This window comes from Canis lupus, chromosome 7, assembly GCF_011100685.1.
Source record: "Canis lupus familiaris isolate Mischka breed German Shepherd chromosome 7, alternate assembly UU_Cfam_GSD_1.0, whole genome shotgun sequence".
Classification (NCBI taxonomy): domain Eukaryota; kingdom Metazoa; phylum Chordata; class Mammalia; order Carnivora; family Canidae; genus Canis; species Canis lupus.
Window position 1 is genome coordinate 69,347,916 of NC_049228.1, and position 21,602 is coordinate 69,369,517.

Sequence of the window (21,602 nt, forward strand, 5' to 3'; positions counted from 1 at the left end):
GATTCTGCTCTTAATCTTGGGCTCTGCCCTGCATGTCTTTCAGACTTAGTTAAATCTGATTGTCACTTGAGGCCTTCTCAAAGGAAGAAGTAGTAAAGGATGAGTTGATGGACTTGCCTGCATTCTCCTTAGATGTACAAAAAGTCTTCTATGAGTGTCTTTGGAATAGGAAAGTAGATTTGACAAGCAACTCTGGGATAAGAATTTAGGAATCTGATATGTAAGTCCTAGGGTAAGAAAAATTAATGAAATATTTTTTTTTAATTTTTTTATTTTTATTTATTTATGATAGTCACAGAGAGAGAGAGAGAGAGAGAGGCAGAGACACAGGCAGAGGGAGAAGCAGGCTCCATGCACCGGGAGCCCGACGTGGGACTCGATCCCGGGTCTCCAGGATCGCGCCCTGGGCCAAAGGCAGGCGCTAAACCACTGCGCCACCCAGGGATCCCTAATGAAATATTTTTAACAGAAACCACATTCTTCTTTTACATCCCTAATGCACGATGCTTTTCTTAGAAGCTTGGTGTGCATTATACTAGATACAGATTTATATCTTTACATTTAATAGCCACTTCATTTACATTTTCTAGTAATTTTCATGTTTGGAAGGTTATGCTTTTAAGACAATTTATAAAAACAGGTATTGCAAAATGGGATTTCTTTGCCTTAAAATCCTTTAGCCATTTCCTTTTTAGCTTATTATAAACATCTGAATGTTTTGCTACAATATCTGTTGTCACTTTCAAGGTTAAACAATTGTGTTTCTGAATATTTTATATTGTAATCAATCTTAAGTTCATATTTATACACCCTGAAGGAACCTGTGGATAACTTTTAAATACCAAACTTGAATTCATTAAAAGAAATAATTTTTTGGTTTACCTTTTATGTGGCAATTTTTTTTTTTTTTTAGATTATCAGAGTTTCATTAAAATGTGTGTATATGCTCTCAATGAATTAATAGCAGCATAAAGATCAGCATATTTGGGACACCTAGGTAGCTCAGTGGCTAAACATCTGCCTACAGCTCGGGGCATGATCCCAGAGTCCAGGGATTGAGTCCCGCATCGGGCAGGAAGCAGGGAGCCTACTTCTCCCTCTGCCTGTGTCTCTGCCTTTCTCTGTATCTCTCATGACTAAGTAAATAAAATCTTAAAAAAAAAAAAAAAGCCTATTTTATAGAACTAAATATGGAATCCATCCTTTCTAAAATTGAATCCTTTTTTAATCCTAATGGATTTAGTTACTAACATATCAAAAACATTACATTTTGATGCTCAATGAAATGACCTCTTGAGATTTTCAGTCATAGAGTAATGTAAATGCGTTAAAAATTACGCTAAAACAAATGTGACAAACATAAAAGCTGTACATTTTTTTCATACTTCATCAACTTAAATATATTATTTGTATACTTATTAGTTACATAATGCCATGAAAGAAAGCTCACCTTTGTTTGATGATGGACAGCCTTGGGGAGAAGAAACTGAAGATGGAATTATGCACAATAAGGTATCTTACATTACCACAAACATTAGCATTATCTTGATATTATTAACTTTGTCACTGTTGAAATTAGTATAGTCTTTTGTAGTGTTTGTCTTTTTGCTTCCTGAAAAACTTCTAAAATTGAATCTTTTAGATATTAATAGATTTATTCTTGAAATCACATTGTAGTTTCTTAAAATTAAATAGGTGTAGAAATTTAAAATGTTATATAAGTGGGGCACTTGGGTGACAGTTAAGCATCCAACTCTTGGTTTCGGCTCAAGTCATGATCTCAAGGTCATGGAGTTGAGCTCCACATCTGGCTCCATGCTCAGTGCAGAATCGGCTTGAGACTCTCGCCCTCTCCCCCTCTGCCCCTCCTCCAGCATGTGTAGCAGTGCACTTGTGCTCATGCTTCATGCTGTCTCTCTAAAATAAATAAATCATTTTCACAAAATAAGTATAAATAAATAAAATGTTAACTAAGTAAAAAATGCAAGAAAATTATAATTAAATCATAACACATTATTGTTTTATTTATAGATGTAACATTTCTTGCCTACCTTTTAGAATGAAGTTATCAATACTGGCAACATAAGTCTAATATAATTATTTGTCAATAGAAACTATAAGTCTTTGAGTCTTAAGATATTACATGTAGGTTGTTTTGTTTTGGCCTTTTTAGTCAGGCATATTACCACTTAGATCTGAGTTACCACGTCCAAAAGGGATTGAGGTAAAAGTGTAAACATGATCTAAATCGGTTCCCAAGCCATACTTTATTGGAGCCTAAACTATGTAAGTAACTCCACCGTATTTCCTAAAATAAGCAAATTTACATGTCTAAATAGAGGAAATACCAACTCCAAGGAATAGATTTATAATACTGATATTAAACATTAATGTGCCAAGCACATGTAAAAGATCGATCACCATGCAGGTCCCTAAGAAGGAAAACCATTTTCTATGCTAATTCTAATCTACATTCTTTGGAGCATTTGACATAAAAAGAAAGTGGCAAGAAACTTCAGTTTCATTTTTTTATTACTACCTGGGAAATAGTTCAAAGAGGTATCATTGCTTTTTTTCCTTTTAAACAGGGAGTAAACCATACCTTTTACTACTTCAGGATTGACCCCTGCTGGAAAAGCTGTTAGAAAGCCTTTGATCATACTCTTGAGAGAATTCTCCTCCTATGTTGCAGTATGTGTACTGGACTAGATTTATCTCTACCTCATTTTTCAGCCAAATACAATTTTAACACTTATTAGATATTTAAGTTTTTGACATTTATCCTAAAGGTTACAGCAGTAAAAGTTATTCTTGTTATTTTAGCTATTATTTCAAATGACAATATACTGAGCAGCACTTTGGAAATTATAAAGTGCTATTATAAATTAAAGAGGGTTTTCAAAGTATCCAGATTCACCAGATTCTGAGCCTCACCTTTGTGGATCCAGAAACTCAGTTTGGTAGTGGCAGAGCATTTGGTTGCAGAAGCTTAATTTTGTTTTTTTAATCTGCAAAATCAATATTGACCAAACTTAAAGAAACTAATTCACGGTCACCAAATTCACAAGAGACTGATCTGAAATAGAATGAAAATATATTAATTTATCATCAGTGGTTTACCTTTCCAGTTACAGGAAGACTCATACTGCCTCTTCAGAGTACCCTTTACATATCAACCAAGTAATAGAGAGGTTACTTAGTTAGCAGAGAATCAGCACAAAGGGAATTGGGAGATATTTATTTCATCTAGGCTTTGGAAAATTCTGATCCGCCATTCTCACATCCTAACAAAGCATGCATCTTCAGTGACCAAAACACCTCATAACTGCAAAATACAGTGTTACTTTTTCTTGGATAAATATTAAAAATGACAATATTCTACTATTTAGATCTCTACAAACCAAGCCATTTATTTAGACTGAAATTACTGTGTAACTATAGCCTTCATTCTGATTTTCATAGCTAGACTTTGTCAGTTTAATTGGACTAAGATGATCATCAGTTCATGAGTTTTTCATAAGGTTCATTCATAAGGATAATCTGTCCCTAAAGATTTTATGTTTATGTTTATTAATAAGCTTCTGTTGTTTGACCTCAAAATTCTGAAGATATGTTTCTTTACTCTTTACTAATTATCACCATTATCTAAATTTGTGTTCTTTCTATCCTCATCACATTGGAAGTAGCAGACTGAGTAAGTCTGTGCAGCATAATTAATGATATATACTAGGTTTGTATCTCGTTTATAGGAATTCATATAACTAGTATTCCTGACTTGTTTTAATTCAAATTCAAATTTCCACTTAGAAAAATGGAACAAACTAAATAGAGAATAATAGCTTTGTTTTAAATCTGCTTAACCCAATCAGCTGTTTTTGGACTACACCATAAAATGCTATGAGAGTTTCATGACTGGTGCTGACAGTTTTGAAGAGATGAATGCAGAGTTGCAGTCAAAGCTGAGTAAGTGTTCTCATTACTAGTGTGCTTGCTATTAGTCATGTATTAAACTCTGTTCATGGAGTTGTAGCTTATTTTACTACACCCAACATTTATATGAGCTACTCTAAATGTATCTTGATGCCTACTAATTTTCATCTTCATTGTTTCTTTGATGGAGAGAAGTGATAGTTAAGCAGAAAGAATACCAATGTTGAAGTCAGTCTGAGGCAAAATCCTTTCCTGGTTATGTGACCTTAACAAATTACTTAACCTCACGAAGTTTTGCAAGGATTATGTGGCCATGTACATAAAGTATCAAACACACTACCAGAAACACAGAAGATAAACAGCAAATGTTATTCCTGTGATATTCCTATAATATTCTAGCTCTACTGTTCGAGAAATTAAAGTGCTAATTAGTCAAAAGATCTAAGGTCCTTTCAAAATATGTGGTAAGCAGTTAATGGACCATTATATTTCTGAAGAAAGAAATTCTTTATGTTTCCACTCTTTTACAACCTAGTGACATTCAATATATACTTGCTAACTTTAAAATGTTCCAGAGGAATTATTTTACTTTTTTTTTCTTTTTATTGAAATAGTCTTAGATGTAAAATGAGTGGTGGGTAAAACATATAAGATGTGTAAAACTATTTCTCTAATGAAATCAATCAAAATGGTAGAGTATCGCCTTGCCATTATTGGCACAAAAGGCAAAAGCATTTCCCATATATTCCCATTGGACGTATCTCCCTGAAATAATAAGGACAATTTCAGCTTGTCCACATAAGAAAGGGATGTAAATGAAGTTTCATTTTAAAAGAGGAAAATTCATAGTGATCTAGTATAAAAAGCATTTAGTGAATTCATTTATTCAGACAATATTACATACCTACAGTGGGCAAGCCACTATTCAGGCACAGAGGATACAGTAATGAATAAGCGATAGAAAATCCGTGCCCTATGAGATTACCTCTACTAGAGATAATAAATAAGCAACTCTAAGTCAAAGGATGATAAGTGCTATGAAGAAAAATAAAGCAAGATAAGAGGGCAGACTGTGTAATGAAGGGAAAGGTTTGCTATTTTAGAGAGGATATCCTTCACTGGTAGCGTTTTGAGCAGAGACTAAGAAGGAAATAAAGGGAAAGCGCGATCAATGGTGAACTGGGGGAAAATGTTTATAGGCAGAATTGAGATCTTAACTAAGTTTTGGGGTTTTCTCTCCAGAGGATTTATTTAATGTAGATGCTTCTAAGCTGGAGTCACTAGCAGCAAAAAATAAAGCATTGAATGAACAAATTGCAAGATTGGAACAAGAAAGAGAAAAAGAACCGGTTAGTAAACATGCTTATCATTGATAGGCTTATATACTTAGCTCTTTTGAACTCTTGGATCTCCTTAGAGGATATCAGCTATTTATCAAAAAAAAAAAAAAAAAGCATCTTAAAAGTTCTTTTTTTTTTTTTTTACATAGGACAGACCTCCCCATGAAAACATGTTTGTTATCTCTAGAGCTTTGTTTTCCCTTGTGATCTATCAGTCTTGAACTAATGGTGTTCAGAATATGATGAAAGAATCTTACCTATTTACATAAGACTAAAAAGATCTTTTGAACAAGGTCTCCATGTTACACACCTCTAGGGAACAATATTTACAAGAAGCCCTGAGTTATGTAGTTAGTGAAAAGGGAATGGTGATAAGTGGCTTTATATAACATATTGTATTCTAAGGGTTTTCTAAAAGCTAAATAATATGCAGATACCTAATTTTATTTTGTGAATTATATTATTGAAATGCCTAGACTGTTTTATAAAATATCAGATCTTAAATGTTTGTGCTTTTTCATTCTGGCCCTTGGCTTTTTGTATCCCAACTGACTTCCTGAAAAGTGTATCATCTTAATTAGGTAATAACAGCAAAGTTCCCTTTTAGTTCTTTGGCTCCTTCTAAAAGGGAAAGGAAATGCTAATACACCTTTCTCTAAGATGAATTTAAATAATACTGTGTTACTTTCAAGTAAAGTATGGAATGGTTGTCAATTAGAATAATATGTTCTTTTCTTTTAAAGAATCGTCTAGAGTCATTGAGAAAACTGAAAACTTCCTTACAAGCAGATGTTCAAAAATATCAGGCATACATGAACAATTTGGAGTCTCATTCAGCAATTCTTGACCAGAAATTGAATGGTCTTGATGAAGAAATTTCTAGAGTAGGTAAGTACAATCAATGCTAAAAGAGGATATTCAAACTGAAATGGGGACCTGCTTGGGATTTATCATATACAGAGACAGCTTTGTCATCCAAATCATTTTTCCTTTAATGGTGAATGGCTATAGCAGGCTACCAAGTTTTCAGTGCCTTCTACATGTATTAGTTTTCTGAGGCTGCTGTAGAAAAATACCACAAATTTGGTGGAACAACAGAAATTTGTTCACTCACAGTTCTAAGGGCCAGAAGTCCACATTTTAGCACAGAGAACTCATCCCATGTCTTGCCCACCTTCTGTTATCTGATAGCATTCCTGAACTTTTGGACATGTCACTCCAATTTCTGCCCTCATCCTCACATTACCTTTTTTCTATTCGTGGGTCTTCTCTTTTGTTTGTGTCCATTTCTCTCAGCTCTGTCTTTTAAGGACACTTATGATGGCATTTAAGACCCACTAGATAATCCAGGGTAATCTCACCTCAAAATATTTAACGTAATCATATCTGTGAAAGCCTCTTTTCCAATAAGGAAATATTTACAAATCCCATTAATTAGAATTTCATATGCTTGAGTGACCATTATTCAACCTACTACACCTTCTAACATGTTTTCATGTGTCTGATATATTTTTTTTTTTACATGTCTGATATTTTAAAGCCAAGAGGGACCTAACCTAAAAACATATGCTGCCTGATATAAATGAATATTCTATTCCACCTTATAATTAACAAGCCAGATTCTTAAACCTCTACTGGCTTTAGTCTGCTACAATTGGTCTTATCCTCCATCACTCCTCCTAAGCCACTTGGGAGAAAAGTAACTTGGAAAGACAGAAGTACTACAGTTCCATGGAAGCAGAAGCCCAATTAAAGAAAGTGTGTTTATATCATGTGTGTTCTTAACCTTGTTTTTCATAAGCATATATCAGTCATAATCATAAAACTGTAAGGTACTGTTATCTTACTGTAAGATACTGTAAGCTATGGATTATATTTCTGTACTGCCAGCAGGAGAGCAAAGGAAAGTATCCATACATTGCAGGGCCATTGGATGGCACTTTACAAAATGAATAACTCAGTGGACCTACTGTAGTATTTTTCTGGGTGTTTGGCTGCTTCAGTTTTATTCTTATAGGGTTTTTAGGCTATGTCTATCCCACATAGGATTTCTATAGATAGTCCTAGGTCCTTAGGATATTTGATTTAATGCTTAGTATATGTAGTATTAACCATCTGTCAAGTCAAGGATAATAATTATATGGAGTATTTGTCAAATCAGCTTATTTTTTTTCCAAATAACTCTGATTACATATATTTGATTTACTATAAACCAAGCCTTTAAATTATTTACATTAGCCCCAATGTTTGTTCTACATGATGATGTGATAGACTAATTTTTATTATAGCAATATTTGTAATGCAGTTAAATCAATACTTTATAATATTCTCTTTCTCATTAGCATTTAAGAGAATTGTCATACTTCTGACTTTTCTTGTGAGAATTTTCCCCAATAATTTCAAGCTGAAGAGGTGAGAGAGATACTTTAGCAATCATTTGCCATTCCAGATTGATTTAGTTTGAGATAATAATTTGATAACTTAACCTAAGATGTTTTTATTCTGAGTATTTTAACTTTCATGATTATTTAGTCATTCATGGCCAAGAATGAAAGACCTATTTAAACTATATGGATATTATACATTGTGGATTTTTTTGTGCTATGATAAATGTATAAAGTTTTACTTCAACTATTAATTTATTTTGAGCTCAAGTGTAGAGGTTTCCAAATACAGTGCTACAAATGAATTATAACAAAGCCAAGATCTTGACCATGTCAGCCCATGGGATGATTGTCTTGGCCCCTTTGGTCATGTGAGTTCTCATCCATCTATCCCAACCAGCTTAAAAGTACTATCATATTCTTTGTAAGCTACAAATAACAAAAGGTTGGGAAACACCATTCTATATAATCCAAAATATTTTTAAGTTTGATAAATTTTCTTGCCCCTTTGCGTGATCATTTGATCATTTGCTGTTTCTAAATACCATTATCTTAGTATAATAATATAGTCATTTTTGCTTCTTAATCTTGGTGATGTAGTTGGTTAAGTGTCCAACTCTTAGTTTTAACTCAGATCATGATTTTAGGGTCCTGGGATCAAGCTCCACATCAGGCTCCATGCTAAGCATGGAGTCTGAGATTCTCTCTCTCTCTGTCTTTCCCCCTGCCTCTCCTACCTGTGCTCTCACTCTCTCTGTCAAATAAATAAATCTTTTTAAAAAAACAAGTTTTGGTAAATAGAGCAAGAACTTAACCACTATAGTTAGTTATTATCTGATCAAACTACTGAGAATGTCAGTGAAATAATAAAGTGATGTATTTGATATAAATATTTTTATGTTTGTGAAAAATTTGTATGTTTTCTGACTTATTGCAGAGAATCATACTGGCGTATTAAAAGCATTTGAACTGAGCATTGGCAGACTATCCCTTTTAAGTGTAATAATTCTCAATCCAGTCATTAAGTCTGGGGTCATTTTTTTTTATGTAGCACTTTCTGAAAGTCATGCGAGCCAATAGGGAAGTAAGTTTCTAACATAAAACTTTAATTGTATCATCTTTCAGCAATGTTATTAACAAAGTGGGATCAAATAGGATCATCTCCAAAAAGAGAAGAGAAAAATATACATGTACATAACTTGGAAATTTAGACGTCTTAATCAACTTTATTAAATAATGGCATCCAGGTGCCTGACTGGCTCAGTTGGTAGAGCATTTGACTCTTGATATTGGGGTTGTAAGTTAAAGACATTAGGTGTAAAGACAAAATTAAAAAAAAAAAAATTTTATTTTAAAATGGCTCAGTGATGTTTTAAAAATAAATAATGGCCTCAATTTCTTTGTAGGAATTGAAAAACTTAACAAATTTGTTTTAATGCAGAACTAGAATATGAAACAATGAAACAGGAGAATACCCGCCTACAGAATATTGTTGATAACCAGAAGTACTCAGTTGCAGACATCGAGAGAATAAATCATGAAAGAAATGAATTGCAGCAGACCATTAATAAATTAACCAAAGACCTGGAGGCTGAACAACAGCAGCTGTGGAATGAAGAGCTAAAATATGCCAGAGGCAAGGAGGCGGTATGTCATATCATTTCCAGAGTGGCAACTTAGAGCTGACATCATAAAGGTCTATCCCTATTAAGAAAAACTGGGTAGAATAAATTGGCTAAAGAAGTAAAACTTTTTAGCATTGATATTTTACTAAAACACACTTATCCCTTTATGTCAATTCAATAACACCCCAATTTCTCTCAATCATATTTAAGGTAGCCTGTAATTTTTAGTAGTAAACCAAGAAAAAAGCAAAAAGATCTCTAAGTCCATGAAAATAATTTTCATAAATCACATGCCTTCTAGAAGAGGGTATGAGTCAATTCTTCATTTACCTATTCACTAGTCAAACATTTAATTAACATCTGCTGTGTGCCACTTCCCATGCTGAGCTTAGAAGAATAAAAAGACAGACTCTCCTCTCAAGAAACTTCTGATCTAGTTGATATTTTTCTACCAAGAGATCACACCTCTAAAGATGTTTCCACAGGGTATTGAGAAAGCATATAGTATACCTAACCCAAATGTAGTGTTTTTGTCTCAGGGAGATATATGAGGTGATTTTTAGAAAGGTTTCCTTGAGGAGGTAACACTTGAACTGAATTGGGGAGTATAAGTAAGAGTTATCTTGGCAGGGACTCCTGGGTGGCTCAGCAATTGAGCGTCTGCCTTCAGCTCAGGTCCTGATCCTGGATCTGGGGATTGAGTCCTGCATCAGGCTCCCTGCGAGGAGCCTGTTTATCCCTCTGCATATGTCTCTGCTTCTCTGTGTCTCTCATAAATAAATAAATAAAATCTTAAAGAGAAAAAAAAAAGAAACTCTTTCCCCATTAAAGAACTCCTCACTCTCCCCTCCCCCAACCCCTGGAACCACTAGTCTACTTTAAAAAAAAAAAAAAAGAATTATCTTGGCAAAGGTAGAGGATTCAGCAAACGAAGAAGTATATGGGAAGGCCCAGAGAGCAAATAGCATGTTGTATTCTGGCATCAGAATCTTTTCATATGGCTGTAGTTTAATAGTGAGGGATATGGCACAGCAGAAGAGAAGACTCGAGAAAAAGCTCAGAGCAGACCATAAAGATTCTTTTCATATTTAAAAGTTTGGACTTTATCCTGAAAGCTCCAAGAAGCCCTCAAGATTTTTAAACAGGGGTGCCTGAGTGGCTCAAGAGGTTAAGTATCTGCCTTCAGCTCAGGTCATGAGATTGAGCCCCATGTCAAGAAGGAGCCTGCTTCTCCCTCTCCCTGCTCATTCTCTCACTTTCCCTCTCAAATAAATAAAAATCTTTTTTAAAAAAAATTTTTTTAATCACATACTACGTTTCAGAAAGATCTCATTTTTGGTCATGGGAAAAATGGATTGGAAGGAAACAAAACAGATAAAGATATGTGGCAGTAATGTGGTGACAAGTTATGAGCTGAATTTAGATAGTGCTCAAAGAAATGGGTAGATCCTGACTAGTTAGGAGGTAGAGTGAATAAGACTTGATGAAAGAAAAGGGGTGTATTCATAGTGTCTGGCTTGGGCAATGGGGCAAGCAATAGTACCACTTACTCCAAAATAGAATAGAAATCAGGCATAGAGATAGTATGCTAGACCTGTTAGGTCCATGCGGCATCCAAGTGAGAATATCTAATAAGCTGTTGTTCTGTGAGTCTGAACCTGAGCAAACAATATGTGTGTTTGCAATGTAGATTAAGAAAAATCAGTATGTATTGTGATTGAAGCCACAAGGGTAGATGAATTCACCAAGGAAAAACGCATAGGAAGAAGGGAGCACTAGCATCTTAAAGTGGGCAAAGGTCCCTTAAGAGTGGACTAAAAGAAACTGAGGACTAACAAGAGAGTTCAAGAAGATAGAAGCTGAGAAAGGAAGTCAGGAAGGAGTGAGCAGTGTCAAATGCAATAACAGGATTTAAAATTTTCTCTCAGATTTGGTAACAGCAGTCACTAGTGACCTTCACTAGAACCAAATTATTTGACTTCATTTCAGTTTTATAGATAGTATAGTATCCTTTTAGCCAACATTGTTAAGAAAGTAGGCTCACTGACCATATGAATTTCTAGATAATTAAAGTTGATCCTTATTTTTGTTGGCAATCCCTTTTAAATGTTCTATACTGCCTTGCTAGCTATGCACTATTTACTCTTTCTTTTTAATGTAGCTCTCAGTAGACATGAACTTTTTCTTAATGATTTAGCATAATCATGATCATAACACCAATGTATTCTAAAACAATAAGTTAACAGGTTGTCTAGGGACCAAATAATATTTTCCTATCAGATAATTCCAAAGTTATCTTTTCTGCTATATACACTATATTGCATTCCTAAGAAAAGTTATGTAAATCAAGACTTTTTTAAGAACAGGCAATAAAACATGTCTTCCAAAGGGCTATCTTTTTTTTTTTTCAACAGAAAAAATAGTTTCAAAATTAAGTTTTGAAGTTTTCTCCTCTAGTATTTTCAGTTATAATGTTTGTTTATTGTAGGTATAGTACTAAAATTTATACCTCACTGAGAAAAATTTAGTTTCTGTTTTGCTCCAAAGGTAATGGGGTTTTTTGTCCTATTACTTCCAGCACTTTCCTTAGCACATCATTTCTTATAAATACTTATCACTATGTTAAAATGAAAAAAATAGTTCAAACAAATCAGCTGTTTCTGCCCAAAGGGACAGTATTGATTTTTCATCCTGGTCACCTTATAAAGTAGGCATAATACAGATTATTTCTAATTTTTAACTGTGTTGCATTTTTAAAATTTTGTATTTTACACACCTATACATGTAATTTTTCATGGAAAGGACAGTTCAGCATGAGCAGTAAACGCTGCCTCCTTTTTAGGCCTGTTTCACCATACTTTTGCTTTGCTTTGACTATCTTTACTCTCTCATCCTAACCCTCTAGGTAATCTCTTGTGTATTAAGGAGAAACATAGACATTTATAAGAAATAGACTGTAAAAAAAAATTTTTTTAATTAAAAAAAAAAAAAGAAGTAGACTATACTGGTGATCCTAAAAGTCTTTGAACCTAGACTTTGGTAACCTATATTTTAAATCTGGATTTGCCATCATATACCTGTGAGGACTCAGCATGTTATCTAACCTCTCGTAGCTTTGATTTCCTTATTAATAAAATGAGGTGTGGATAAACTACATCAGTGAATCTGAAATGAGTTCCTTCAACAAACGTTAATTAATATATTTTATCTCTGAAGCACTGTTTGGGAAGGGAGAAGTTATGAATCTCTGGACCAGGTGAACTCCTGAGTTTATAGCTAGCTAAAATTAGCCATGTAAATGCTATTCTTTATTTGGGAAGATGAGGCTGAAAGAAGAAAATTATGTGGGAAATAAGTAAGCAGTGATTTGGTTAGGGACAGAGTAGGCCATATACAGTGAGAAGAAAACCTTAGAGTACATACTAGGTAAGAGAAAGATTAAAGAATGATAGTAGAGGGGATCCCTGGGTGGCTCGGCGGTTTGGCGCCTGCCTGTGGCCCAGGGCGCGATCCAGGAGTCCCGGGATCGAGGCCCATGTCGGGCTCCCTGCATGGAGCCTGCTTCTCCCTCTGCCTGTGTCTCTGCCTCTCTCTCTCTCTCTCTCTCTCTATCATGAATAAATAAATAAATCTTTAAAAAAAAAAAAAGAATGATAGTAGAATACAAAAGTTTAATATAAACATTGTATCTATCTTTTTTTTCTGGACTGATTTTTATTCCACATGCCATCTCTGACTGGTAGTAGCCTTCTGGATCTCTATGTTGAGGTAAACATTGAGCCTGCATCTGCTCATTAGGAAAATATATGATCAGTTTTCACTGTCTGAATTAGTTGTAGGAAGAAAAAAATGTGTCACACATTTGCTCTCCGTGCAGTTAGACATGGTAAAGTGCATGGGCTTGTAAAAACTGTTTTCATTTAGAGAAATAAAATGCTAGTGAAGAACAGAAGCAACTACATGTAAAACCATTTATTAAGGACAAACAGCTACACATCTTAGTAATCCCTAGAAAGCTATATTATAATTAGAGTAGTTGAAATTATTTCCTGATTCATTAGTAAGAAATGTTAAATGAGTGGCACCTGGCTGACTCAGTCTGAAGATTTTGTGACTCTTGATCTTGGAGTCATGAGTTTGAGCCCCATGTTAGATGTAGAAATTACATGGATGGATGGATTGATGGATGGATGGATAGAATGATAAATAGATTAGATGATAGATAGATAGATAGATAGATAGATAGATAGATAGATAGATAGATAGATGGATGATAGGTAAAATCTTAAATGTAATATATAAGTAATATTGCTTTTAGGAGCTTTAAATTTTTGGAAATTACAAATTAAGCAAGTTCCAAAGAATGTTCTTCCCCCATTGCATTCTTTCACTTGAAGTGTTCAATTTTGTGGCTAGAAAACAACAAATTATGTGTGTATTAAATTAGTAATAAGTGTTATGAATAAAAATAAGAGGATTGAGAAAATCAGGGTGCTATATTAGAGGAAAAGCCTTTTTTTGATGATGTAATTTGAACAGAGCCCTGAAAGGAAAGCAGACCAGGAAATATGGAATTGTGTTATTGAAATATTTTTGTTAAAATAACATATGTGACTTAAATGATTGCATTTCACTTATTTTGGATAAATGAAATGTTTAATTTTGTAAATTGACAATATTAAGGTTTACTTTGTTTCATAATTTCTCTGACACTTTAAAAAGTAAGTTTTAGTTAATACCTGAATATAGATTCTTGTTCCAAACTATTTGGTAAATGAAAGAACAGTAGTATATTGCTTACTAATTAATTACCGTCTTTAAATTATCCTACAAATTTAGTGTGAATAAAATCTTTCATTCTTTGTATTTTAAAACCACCACCTTTACTACTGAAATAAACCAAATTACTAAACTACCGTAAAATACATATAATTTTTATGTATAATTGCAGAAATGCTATTTGAAAACCTTATGGAATGGGACTCTTCGGTTTACTTTAACATTTCTTTTTGTATTCTCTTCTTACAGATTGAAACACAATTATCAGAGTATCACAAGTTGGCCAGAAAATTAAAACTTATCCCTAAGGGTGCTGAAAATTCCAAAGGTTATGACTTTGAAATTAAGTTTAATCCTGAAGCTGGTGCCAACTGCCTTGTCAAATACAGAGCTCAAGTTTATGTAAGTAATCATGAGTACTTCAAAAGATTTTTAAATGATATGACTGATGTCTTGTTCATTTATTTATAAGAGTTTAAACTTCAGCATGTTCATAACTGAGGACTGAACATAGAAATAAAACACTGAAATTTTTAATCTACTTTCTTTTTGGTACTTAAATTCTCTCTATTGTACCGTCCTCTTTGAACTATAAAGCCTTTTCCTCTCTCCTTACTTTATTTACTCAACTAACCAAAAGAAATTTTGATTATATTTAATATAGACACTAGGATTATAAAGAGAAAAATTACCTGTGCTCTTAAGTTGCTACTTGTCCCCTCAGAGAAAGAGAGATATAAATAAATCATTGCTATGTATGTGCTTTATTAGAAATGTTTATAAGCTATGGTATTGAGATCAATTCTTGCCAGAATTGAGGGGAAAGAAAAATATCCACAGAGGTAGTGGACGTAGAATGAAATCTTGAAAGATGAGGTATTTATTGGGATGGTCTGTGGGAAAGAGCTTTAGGCACAAGCACACAAATGAAGGCATGTGCGAAGGCATGAAATATAATAGGGCATTAAGTAACACCAGCAGTCAATAATGAAAAATCTGCACCAAATTTTTAAATATGGACAAGGATGTAATTTGAAGAAGAAAATTTTTAAATCGTTCTGTTGAAACTTCTCAATTATTCACAGATTTTAGTATTTTAGTGCTCCCTCAAAAATATCAATTTTCAAAATACTTAGTTTTGAATAAAGAATGTCAGTGAGGGGAGCGGTTGGGTGGCTCAGTGGTTGAGCATCTGCCTTTGGCTCATGGCGTGATTCTGGGGTCCTGGGATTGAGTCCCTCATCGGGCTTTCAGGAGCTTGCTTCTCCCACTGCCTTTGTCTGTCTCACTCCTCTCTCTCTGTGTCTCTCATAAATATATAAATAAAAGCTTTAAAAAAAAAAAAAAAGCATGTCAGAGTCTAAAGGTATGCATTTTTCCCTTCAGAATTATTCATTCAATAAATTATTTATTAAGTACATACTATGTTCTATACCAGCTAGGTGCTGAAGATGAAGTACCCAGAAACAACCAACTCCTGATTTCCCAGAGATCATAGTTTATTGGTGAACAGAATTTGATTAAATAGGGTTAGACTCATTTTCTATAGAAAAAAAATTCAGGGGATCCCTGGGTGGCTCAGCAGTTTAGCGCCTGCCTTTGGCCCAGGGCGCGATCCTGGAGTCCCGGAATCGAGTCCCACATTGGGCTCCCGGCATGGAGCCTGTTTCTCCCTCCTCCTGTGTCTCTGCCTCTCTCTCTCTCTCTCTCAGTAAGTAAGTAAGTAAATAAAATCTTTTAAAAAATTCATCCAATAAACAGTCTTTTACTGAATTGTTTCTCAAAGAATAACTAGGTAGGCAGGTAGACAGAGACAGGCTGGTAGGGATATAGTTTACACACTACTATTTTGAGTTGTTTGATGCTGATGCAAGAAAATAATTGCCTGCATCAAATCATTGTAGAAAGGATTACCCAGGGATGTCTGGGTGGCTCAGTGGTCGAGCATCTGCCTTTGGCTCAGGGCATGATTCCAGAATCTGGGATTGAGTCCCATATCAGGCTCCTTGCATGGAGCCTGCTTCTCCCTCTGCCTAGGTCTCTGCCTCTCTGTGTCTCATGAATAAATAAATGAAATATTTTTTTTTTAAAAAAAAAAGGATTACCCAGTACAAAAAGAATGCACATTCTGTGAAAAGAGGGAAAAGTTTTTCTGTGATCTCTGAAAATAGTTTTACATAATAATAGAATAATAAAAATAGGAATAGCATCCAGAAAGTATATAACCCCACTGTTATAAGTAGTATTTGGAGAAAAGTTCTTAAAGAGGCATTTCATCTTTCAAAAAAAGAACAGCCAAAACTAAAACTCAGCAATAACTTCAAAAGACATACTAAAAACATAGTAACATACAAAGTTTTCTTTTGGTGATGAATATGATTTGGAGTGAGAGGTGGCGGTTATACAACATTGAATGTACTAGAATGCCACTGAACTATATGCTTTAAAGAAGTAGTTTTATGTTAAATTCATTTTAACTTAATTATTTCAGTTTAATCATTTTTAGTTTTTTAAAGATTTTATTTTATTTATTCATGAGAGACGCAGAGAGAGAGAGGCAGAGACACAGGCAGAGGGAGAAGCAGGCTCCATGCAGGGAACCTGACGTGGGACTCGATCCCAGGTTGCCAAGATCACACCCTGGGCTTGGGCTGAAGGCAGGGCTAAACCACTGAGCCACCCAGGCTGCCGAGTTTAATCATTTTTAAAGTGTGAATATGACCTCTATAAAAAAAATAATAATGAGAAACTCATATTATGTTGAAAGATAATTAGAGGATAAATAGAAATGTAGGGATCCCTGGGTGGCGCAGCGGTTTGGCGCCTGCCTTTGGCCCAGGGCGTGATCCTGGAGACCCGGGATCGAATCCCACATCGGGCTCCCGGCATGGAGCCTGCTTCTCCCTCTGCCTGTGTCTCTGCCTCTCTCTCTCTCTCTCTCTCTCTCTCTCTCTGTGACTATCATAAATAAATAAAAAAATTTTTAAAAAATAATAAATAAATAAATAAATAAATAAATAAATAAATAAATAAATAAATAAAAAGAAATGTAAGCAGTAAGAATTTCAAGGTTGCTAAACATGTGGAGATGCCAGGTGAGTGGCACACCAAGAGGGCATGGGAACTCTGTGCCTCTTCTCAAGTACGTTTCCCTATGCATCTCTTCCATCTGGCTGTCCTGACTTTTATCATTAAGTAAACTGGTAAACATTTGTCTATTCTGGACTCCTACCTTGCATTATTCATGGAACAACCCACCCTGGGGATCTCTCTGCGGTAATGTGTCGAGATGTTCCTAGTTCTTTTTGCAGCCTCCAAGTCCCCATTGTTGTAGGTTATTCAACCAGTCCCTGCTGGTGGACATTTGCTGTTTCAAGTCTTTTGCTATTATAAAAAAATTTCAATAAATACCAAAGAGAAGACATACAAGCAGATAATTGTAAGATTAGACAATTGAAAAGGATTAAGAGAAAAACAAAAATTATTTTCAAAAGAGATAGCTATATTGGGACACCTGGGTGGCTCAGTGGTTGAGCATCGGCCTTCGTCTCAGGGCTTGATCCTGGAATCCTGGAATCAAGTCCCTCATCGGGCTCTCTGCAGGGAGTCTGTTTCTCCCTCTGCCTGTGTCTTTGCCTCTCTCTCTGTGCCTCTGCCTCTTTCTGTGTGTCTCTCATGAATAAATAAAATCTTTTTAAAAAAAGTGAAAAGCTACTGTATTAAAATAACTGTACTTATAAAATGTATAAATAATAGCAATGAATCTTCAGACTCCATAAGCAAATCTAAGATTTTGCAAGTATTCAAAACCAAAAGCAAGTTACATTCTATAGTTACAGAAATTACACTGAAAATTAGTTTTGTTGATACTCCTGGATAGCTCTTCGGTTGAGCATCTGACTCTTGGTTTCAGTTCAGGTCAGGATTTCAGAGTGGTGATATCAAGCCCCGTGTCAGGCTTTACACTCAGCAGGAAGTCTGCTTGAGATTCTGCCCTCTGCCCCTCCCCCTGCTCCTGTGTTATCTCTCTCTCTCTCTCTCTCTCTAGAATAAATCTTTAAAGAAAAAAATTAGTTTTATTGTCTTATTTATGATGTGTTAATTTAGTTTAAAAACATCATGGCTTCACTTTTTTTCCTCCAAAGTGGCTACTTCTATCATAATATGTAAATGCTTCCTGAGAAATTTTGTAATTACATATATCATATGTAACCCATATCCCTGTGTATTTTATAGGTACCACTCAAGGAACTCTTGAACCAAACTGAAGAAGAAATTAATAAAGCTCTAAATAAAAAAATGGGGTTAGAAGATACTTTAGAACAGGTAAGTAACAAAACAATTATTAAAAGCAAAAAAAAAGATTTTTAATGCTTAAATGTGGTTTGTAGTTTCTAAGGAATAAATTTTTAAATAAGATATTATGGAAAATAAGAGTTGAGTACATCCTTGTCTTAGAAATATTTGAATTAAATTTTTAAGTAACTTAAACATTCTAGGCTACACATACATTGATGAGGAAATGATAAATGAGTAAATTTCCCTTGTTTTAAATGGAAAATTGCCTCTTTCAACCTGAGATAATTTAATATCCCTTTTGAGTTTTATTTATGACAAAGACTTAACAGGCTAATACAGAAATTTAAATAGTTCTAAATGAAACTTTGCTCCTTTAATAGAGAAGACTCAGTTTTCTTAAGTAATCAAAGACCTGTTAAAAACAACACAGGAAATTATTTTAACAAAACATAATCTTTGCTTTCTAGGCAGATTACCTAAAAGTAAAGAAAAACTTTGTTTAAAATTCTTATTAAGAGTAGACCAGTAATCTAAGAAACCTGTTCTATTAATAGAAAGAAAACCAAATTCTAAGTTTGTACTGGCTTATTTTTGATATTAAAACTCTAGTACTTAATTAAAATTCATTCCAATCTTGGGGCCCCTGAGTCTGCCTTTGGCTGGTCATGATCCCGGGGTCCTGCCCCACATCAGGCTCTCTGCCAAGCAGAGAAGCAGAGCCTGCTTCTCCCTCTGCCCCTCCCCTTGCTTGTGCTTTCTCTCTCTGTCTTAGTCTCTCTCTCTCAAATAAATAAATAAAAATATTTTAAAAAATAATTCATTCCAGTCATACAACCCTGACCACACATAGGATGTTTTTCCCTTATTATTTCTAGCAGTTTTAATTACACATATTAGAATTTCTAACCCTTAGAAATTTTTAATTTCTAATGAAATCTAACAAGTCAGAAATTAAACTTTTACATTACCATTCTGTGGATTAGCAGACAAATACTTTTTTGTGATTTCTAGAAACATGCTTTTGCAGAGAAAATTTGTCAGAGTGGCATAACACGTTTACTAGTAAATCCACATACCTTGAGTTCCTCTGTAGAAGGAAGTAAAAAGTGGATAAACCAATATTCCAAAAGCATTTAACCAAAGCAATTAATGTTTCAGTACTTTATCTTATTTGAAAATGATATGAATAGTTAATGAATTTAACTTAACTCATCATTTAACTTAACCTAGCAAAACTTTAAGGTTCCAGGTTACCAAAAAGATTTAGAGAGACTATTTAAAAGTTCACCTAAAAACTTTTTATCTTATTTACATCCATTTAATTTATTTGTTTTTTACTATGTTTAGATTACCCACCAAAATTTCATTAGACATTAGACAAAATCGGCCATCATCCCAAGCTAATTTTTCTTGCTGACAAATTTTGTTAAGAGTTAACATAAACTCATTTGATTGATAAACCCAGGTGGAATAAGACTTGTATGTATGCATTTTATTCAGTGTTGATAACTTGAAAGAAAAGTTTATTTTAATTAAATCAACAAAGTTTAAGCTAATGTTAGTATTAAATATTTTCTTAGGTGACGTAAATTCAGAAAGTATTTGGGTTAGTTTCTATTTTATTTTAACTTTTTATGAATACTGAATTTATTTAAGCACTTATTTTAAGTCAATTTAAGAGTTTTTTACAAAAAATTTTAGAATACCTTCCAGAGGTAGAAAATACCACTCATCTATAATACACACATATAATAGACACACGTAAACATACAGACAGATGTAAATAGAGACCTTATGGCCTCTGTGTTACTAGTTAGAAAGAATTTGTATCTAAGTTGTTTTTCTGGTAGATGGAGTAAGTTAAAGCTGCCTGCCTGGATGGCTTAAGCTAAGTTTTAAATATTTCCTTTTTTCATTTTTTTCCTGATAAGAATGACCTCCCTGATGTTGTACTTTAACATTTAAATCTCAAAGGCACAGGGAAAGAATACAAGTTACAAGCCTTTTATTTATTTTTTTTTTTTTAAGTTACAAGCCTTTTAAAATAAATAAGGGAAACTTGGGCACTGATAAAAAAAAAAAAATAGATGAACTTTGAAATGCTTCTAGAGCTGCATTTCTAGTTTTGCAAAGAAGTGAGTAAATGTGAAAATCTAATTGGCTTTGTTCAATTAACAAATCATGCAGTATCCCATTATAGAAAAGAGCTCCAAATGGCTCAGAAAAGGAAAGAGAGTAGAAGCACACAGTTAGGAACCCTAACAGTATCCTGAGTGATAAATGGTAAAAACTCAAACCAAAACTATTGCAGTAAGGATAGAAAAAAGAGATTGAAAAGTTGAAACAATGTAGTTCAGTGGTCCATTTGGACACAACCCTGAGATCAGGACCTGAGCCAAAATCAAGAGTAGGATGCTTAACCGACTGAGACACTTAGGCGTCCCTGAAGATTTTTAAGTCAGTACATAATACCTGTGTATTTTAGTAAGCCCACAATGTTGGCATTTTGAAGGCTAGGTTAGAAGTACATTAGACTATAAGCACACAGTTCAAAAGCCTAACAGTATCCTGAATGATAAATGGTAAAAACTCAAACCAAGGCTATTGCAGTGAGATTTAAAGATTGAAATAGTGTAATTTAGTGGCCCATTTGGTTGTGAAAGTTAAAAAAGAGAGAAATTAGGAATGTTCAAGTGTCCAGCTTTGGTATATGATGTTAAAAAAAAAAAGAAAAATTATTCATGACACCTGTTAAAGGAAATAAGGTGGACTTTAATCAAGAGGACTATTACAAAGAGGTTTTATAGTAGGTGAGAGAGATTGGGCTCCTCTCCAAAAAATGAGAACTTATAACTAAGAAGTAGAGTGCAGATCAGTGGATAAAAAATTACAGAGAGGAAATACTAGGGATAGGGAGGATTCTATCTAAACCAACCTAATAGGATTCTTGCTGAAAGCAAGCTGAGGTGATCAGATATCAGCTGGAAGATGTTGGAAGATGAGAGACTTGATTAGATATTGACCTCTCAGAATAAAGTTCAAAAGAGCTAAGTAATTTGGTCAAGGAGAGAATCTTTTGGAGGTAATGTTCTAGAACCTTGATAAAGAATATGAGAGAAGGATTTAGAAGAAAGAATTTCAGGCTAGGATATGCTGATTTTCAGATCTCTAAAACATCATTGTGGAGAATGTTCTGTAGGCAGTTGGAGTGTGGACGTAGACATAAATAGTTATTCTTAGCATGC

General features: G+C 34.1%; 1 protein-coding gene and 1 long non-coding RNA gene across 4 annotated transcripts in view; one reads left to right on the forward strand and one right to left on the reverse strand.

Annotated features, from left to right (window-relative positions):
* The window catches only part of NDC80 (NDC80 kinetochore complex component), a 48,903-nt gene that overhangs the window by 17,989 nt on the left and 9,312 nt on the right, over window positions 1–21,602 (forward strand). For all 3 annotated transcript variants that reach the window (XM_038543704.1, XM_038543705.1, XM_038543706.1), the window contains exons 7-13: window positions 1,423–1,512; window positions 3,870–3,963; window positions 5,173–5,279; window positions 6,014–6,158; window positions 9,096–9,301; window positions 14,308–14,460; window positions 18,295–18,384. In XM_038543704.1, coding sequence (XP_038399632.1) covers window positions 1,423–1,512; window positions 3,870–3,963; window positions 5,173–5,279; window positions 6,014–6,158; window positions 9,096–9,301; window positions 14,308–14,460; window positions 18,295–18,384 — 885 coding nt within the window. The remainder of the gene's footprint in view (window positions 1–1,422; window positions 1,513–3,869; window positions 3,964–5,172; window positions 5,280–6,013; window positions 6,159–9,095; window positions 9,302–14,307; window positions 14,461–18,294; window positions 18,385–21,602) is intronic.
* LOC102152944 lies at window positions 1,440–21,429 on the reverse strand. Its single transcript, XR_005362602.1, has 4 exons — window positions 21,293–21,429; window positions 17,291–17,442; window positions 2,935–3,076; window positions 1,440–1,917 (listed from the first exon to the last, which is right to left on the reverse strand). It is a non-coding gene; the product is annotated as an uncharacterized LOC102152944 (long non-coding RNA).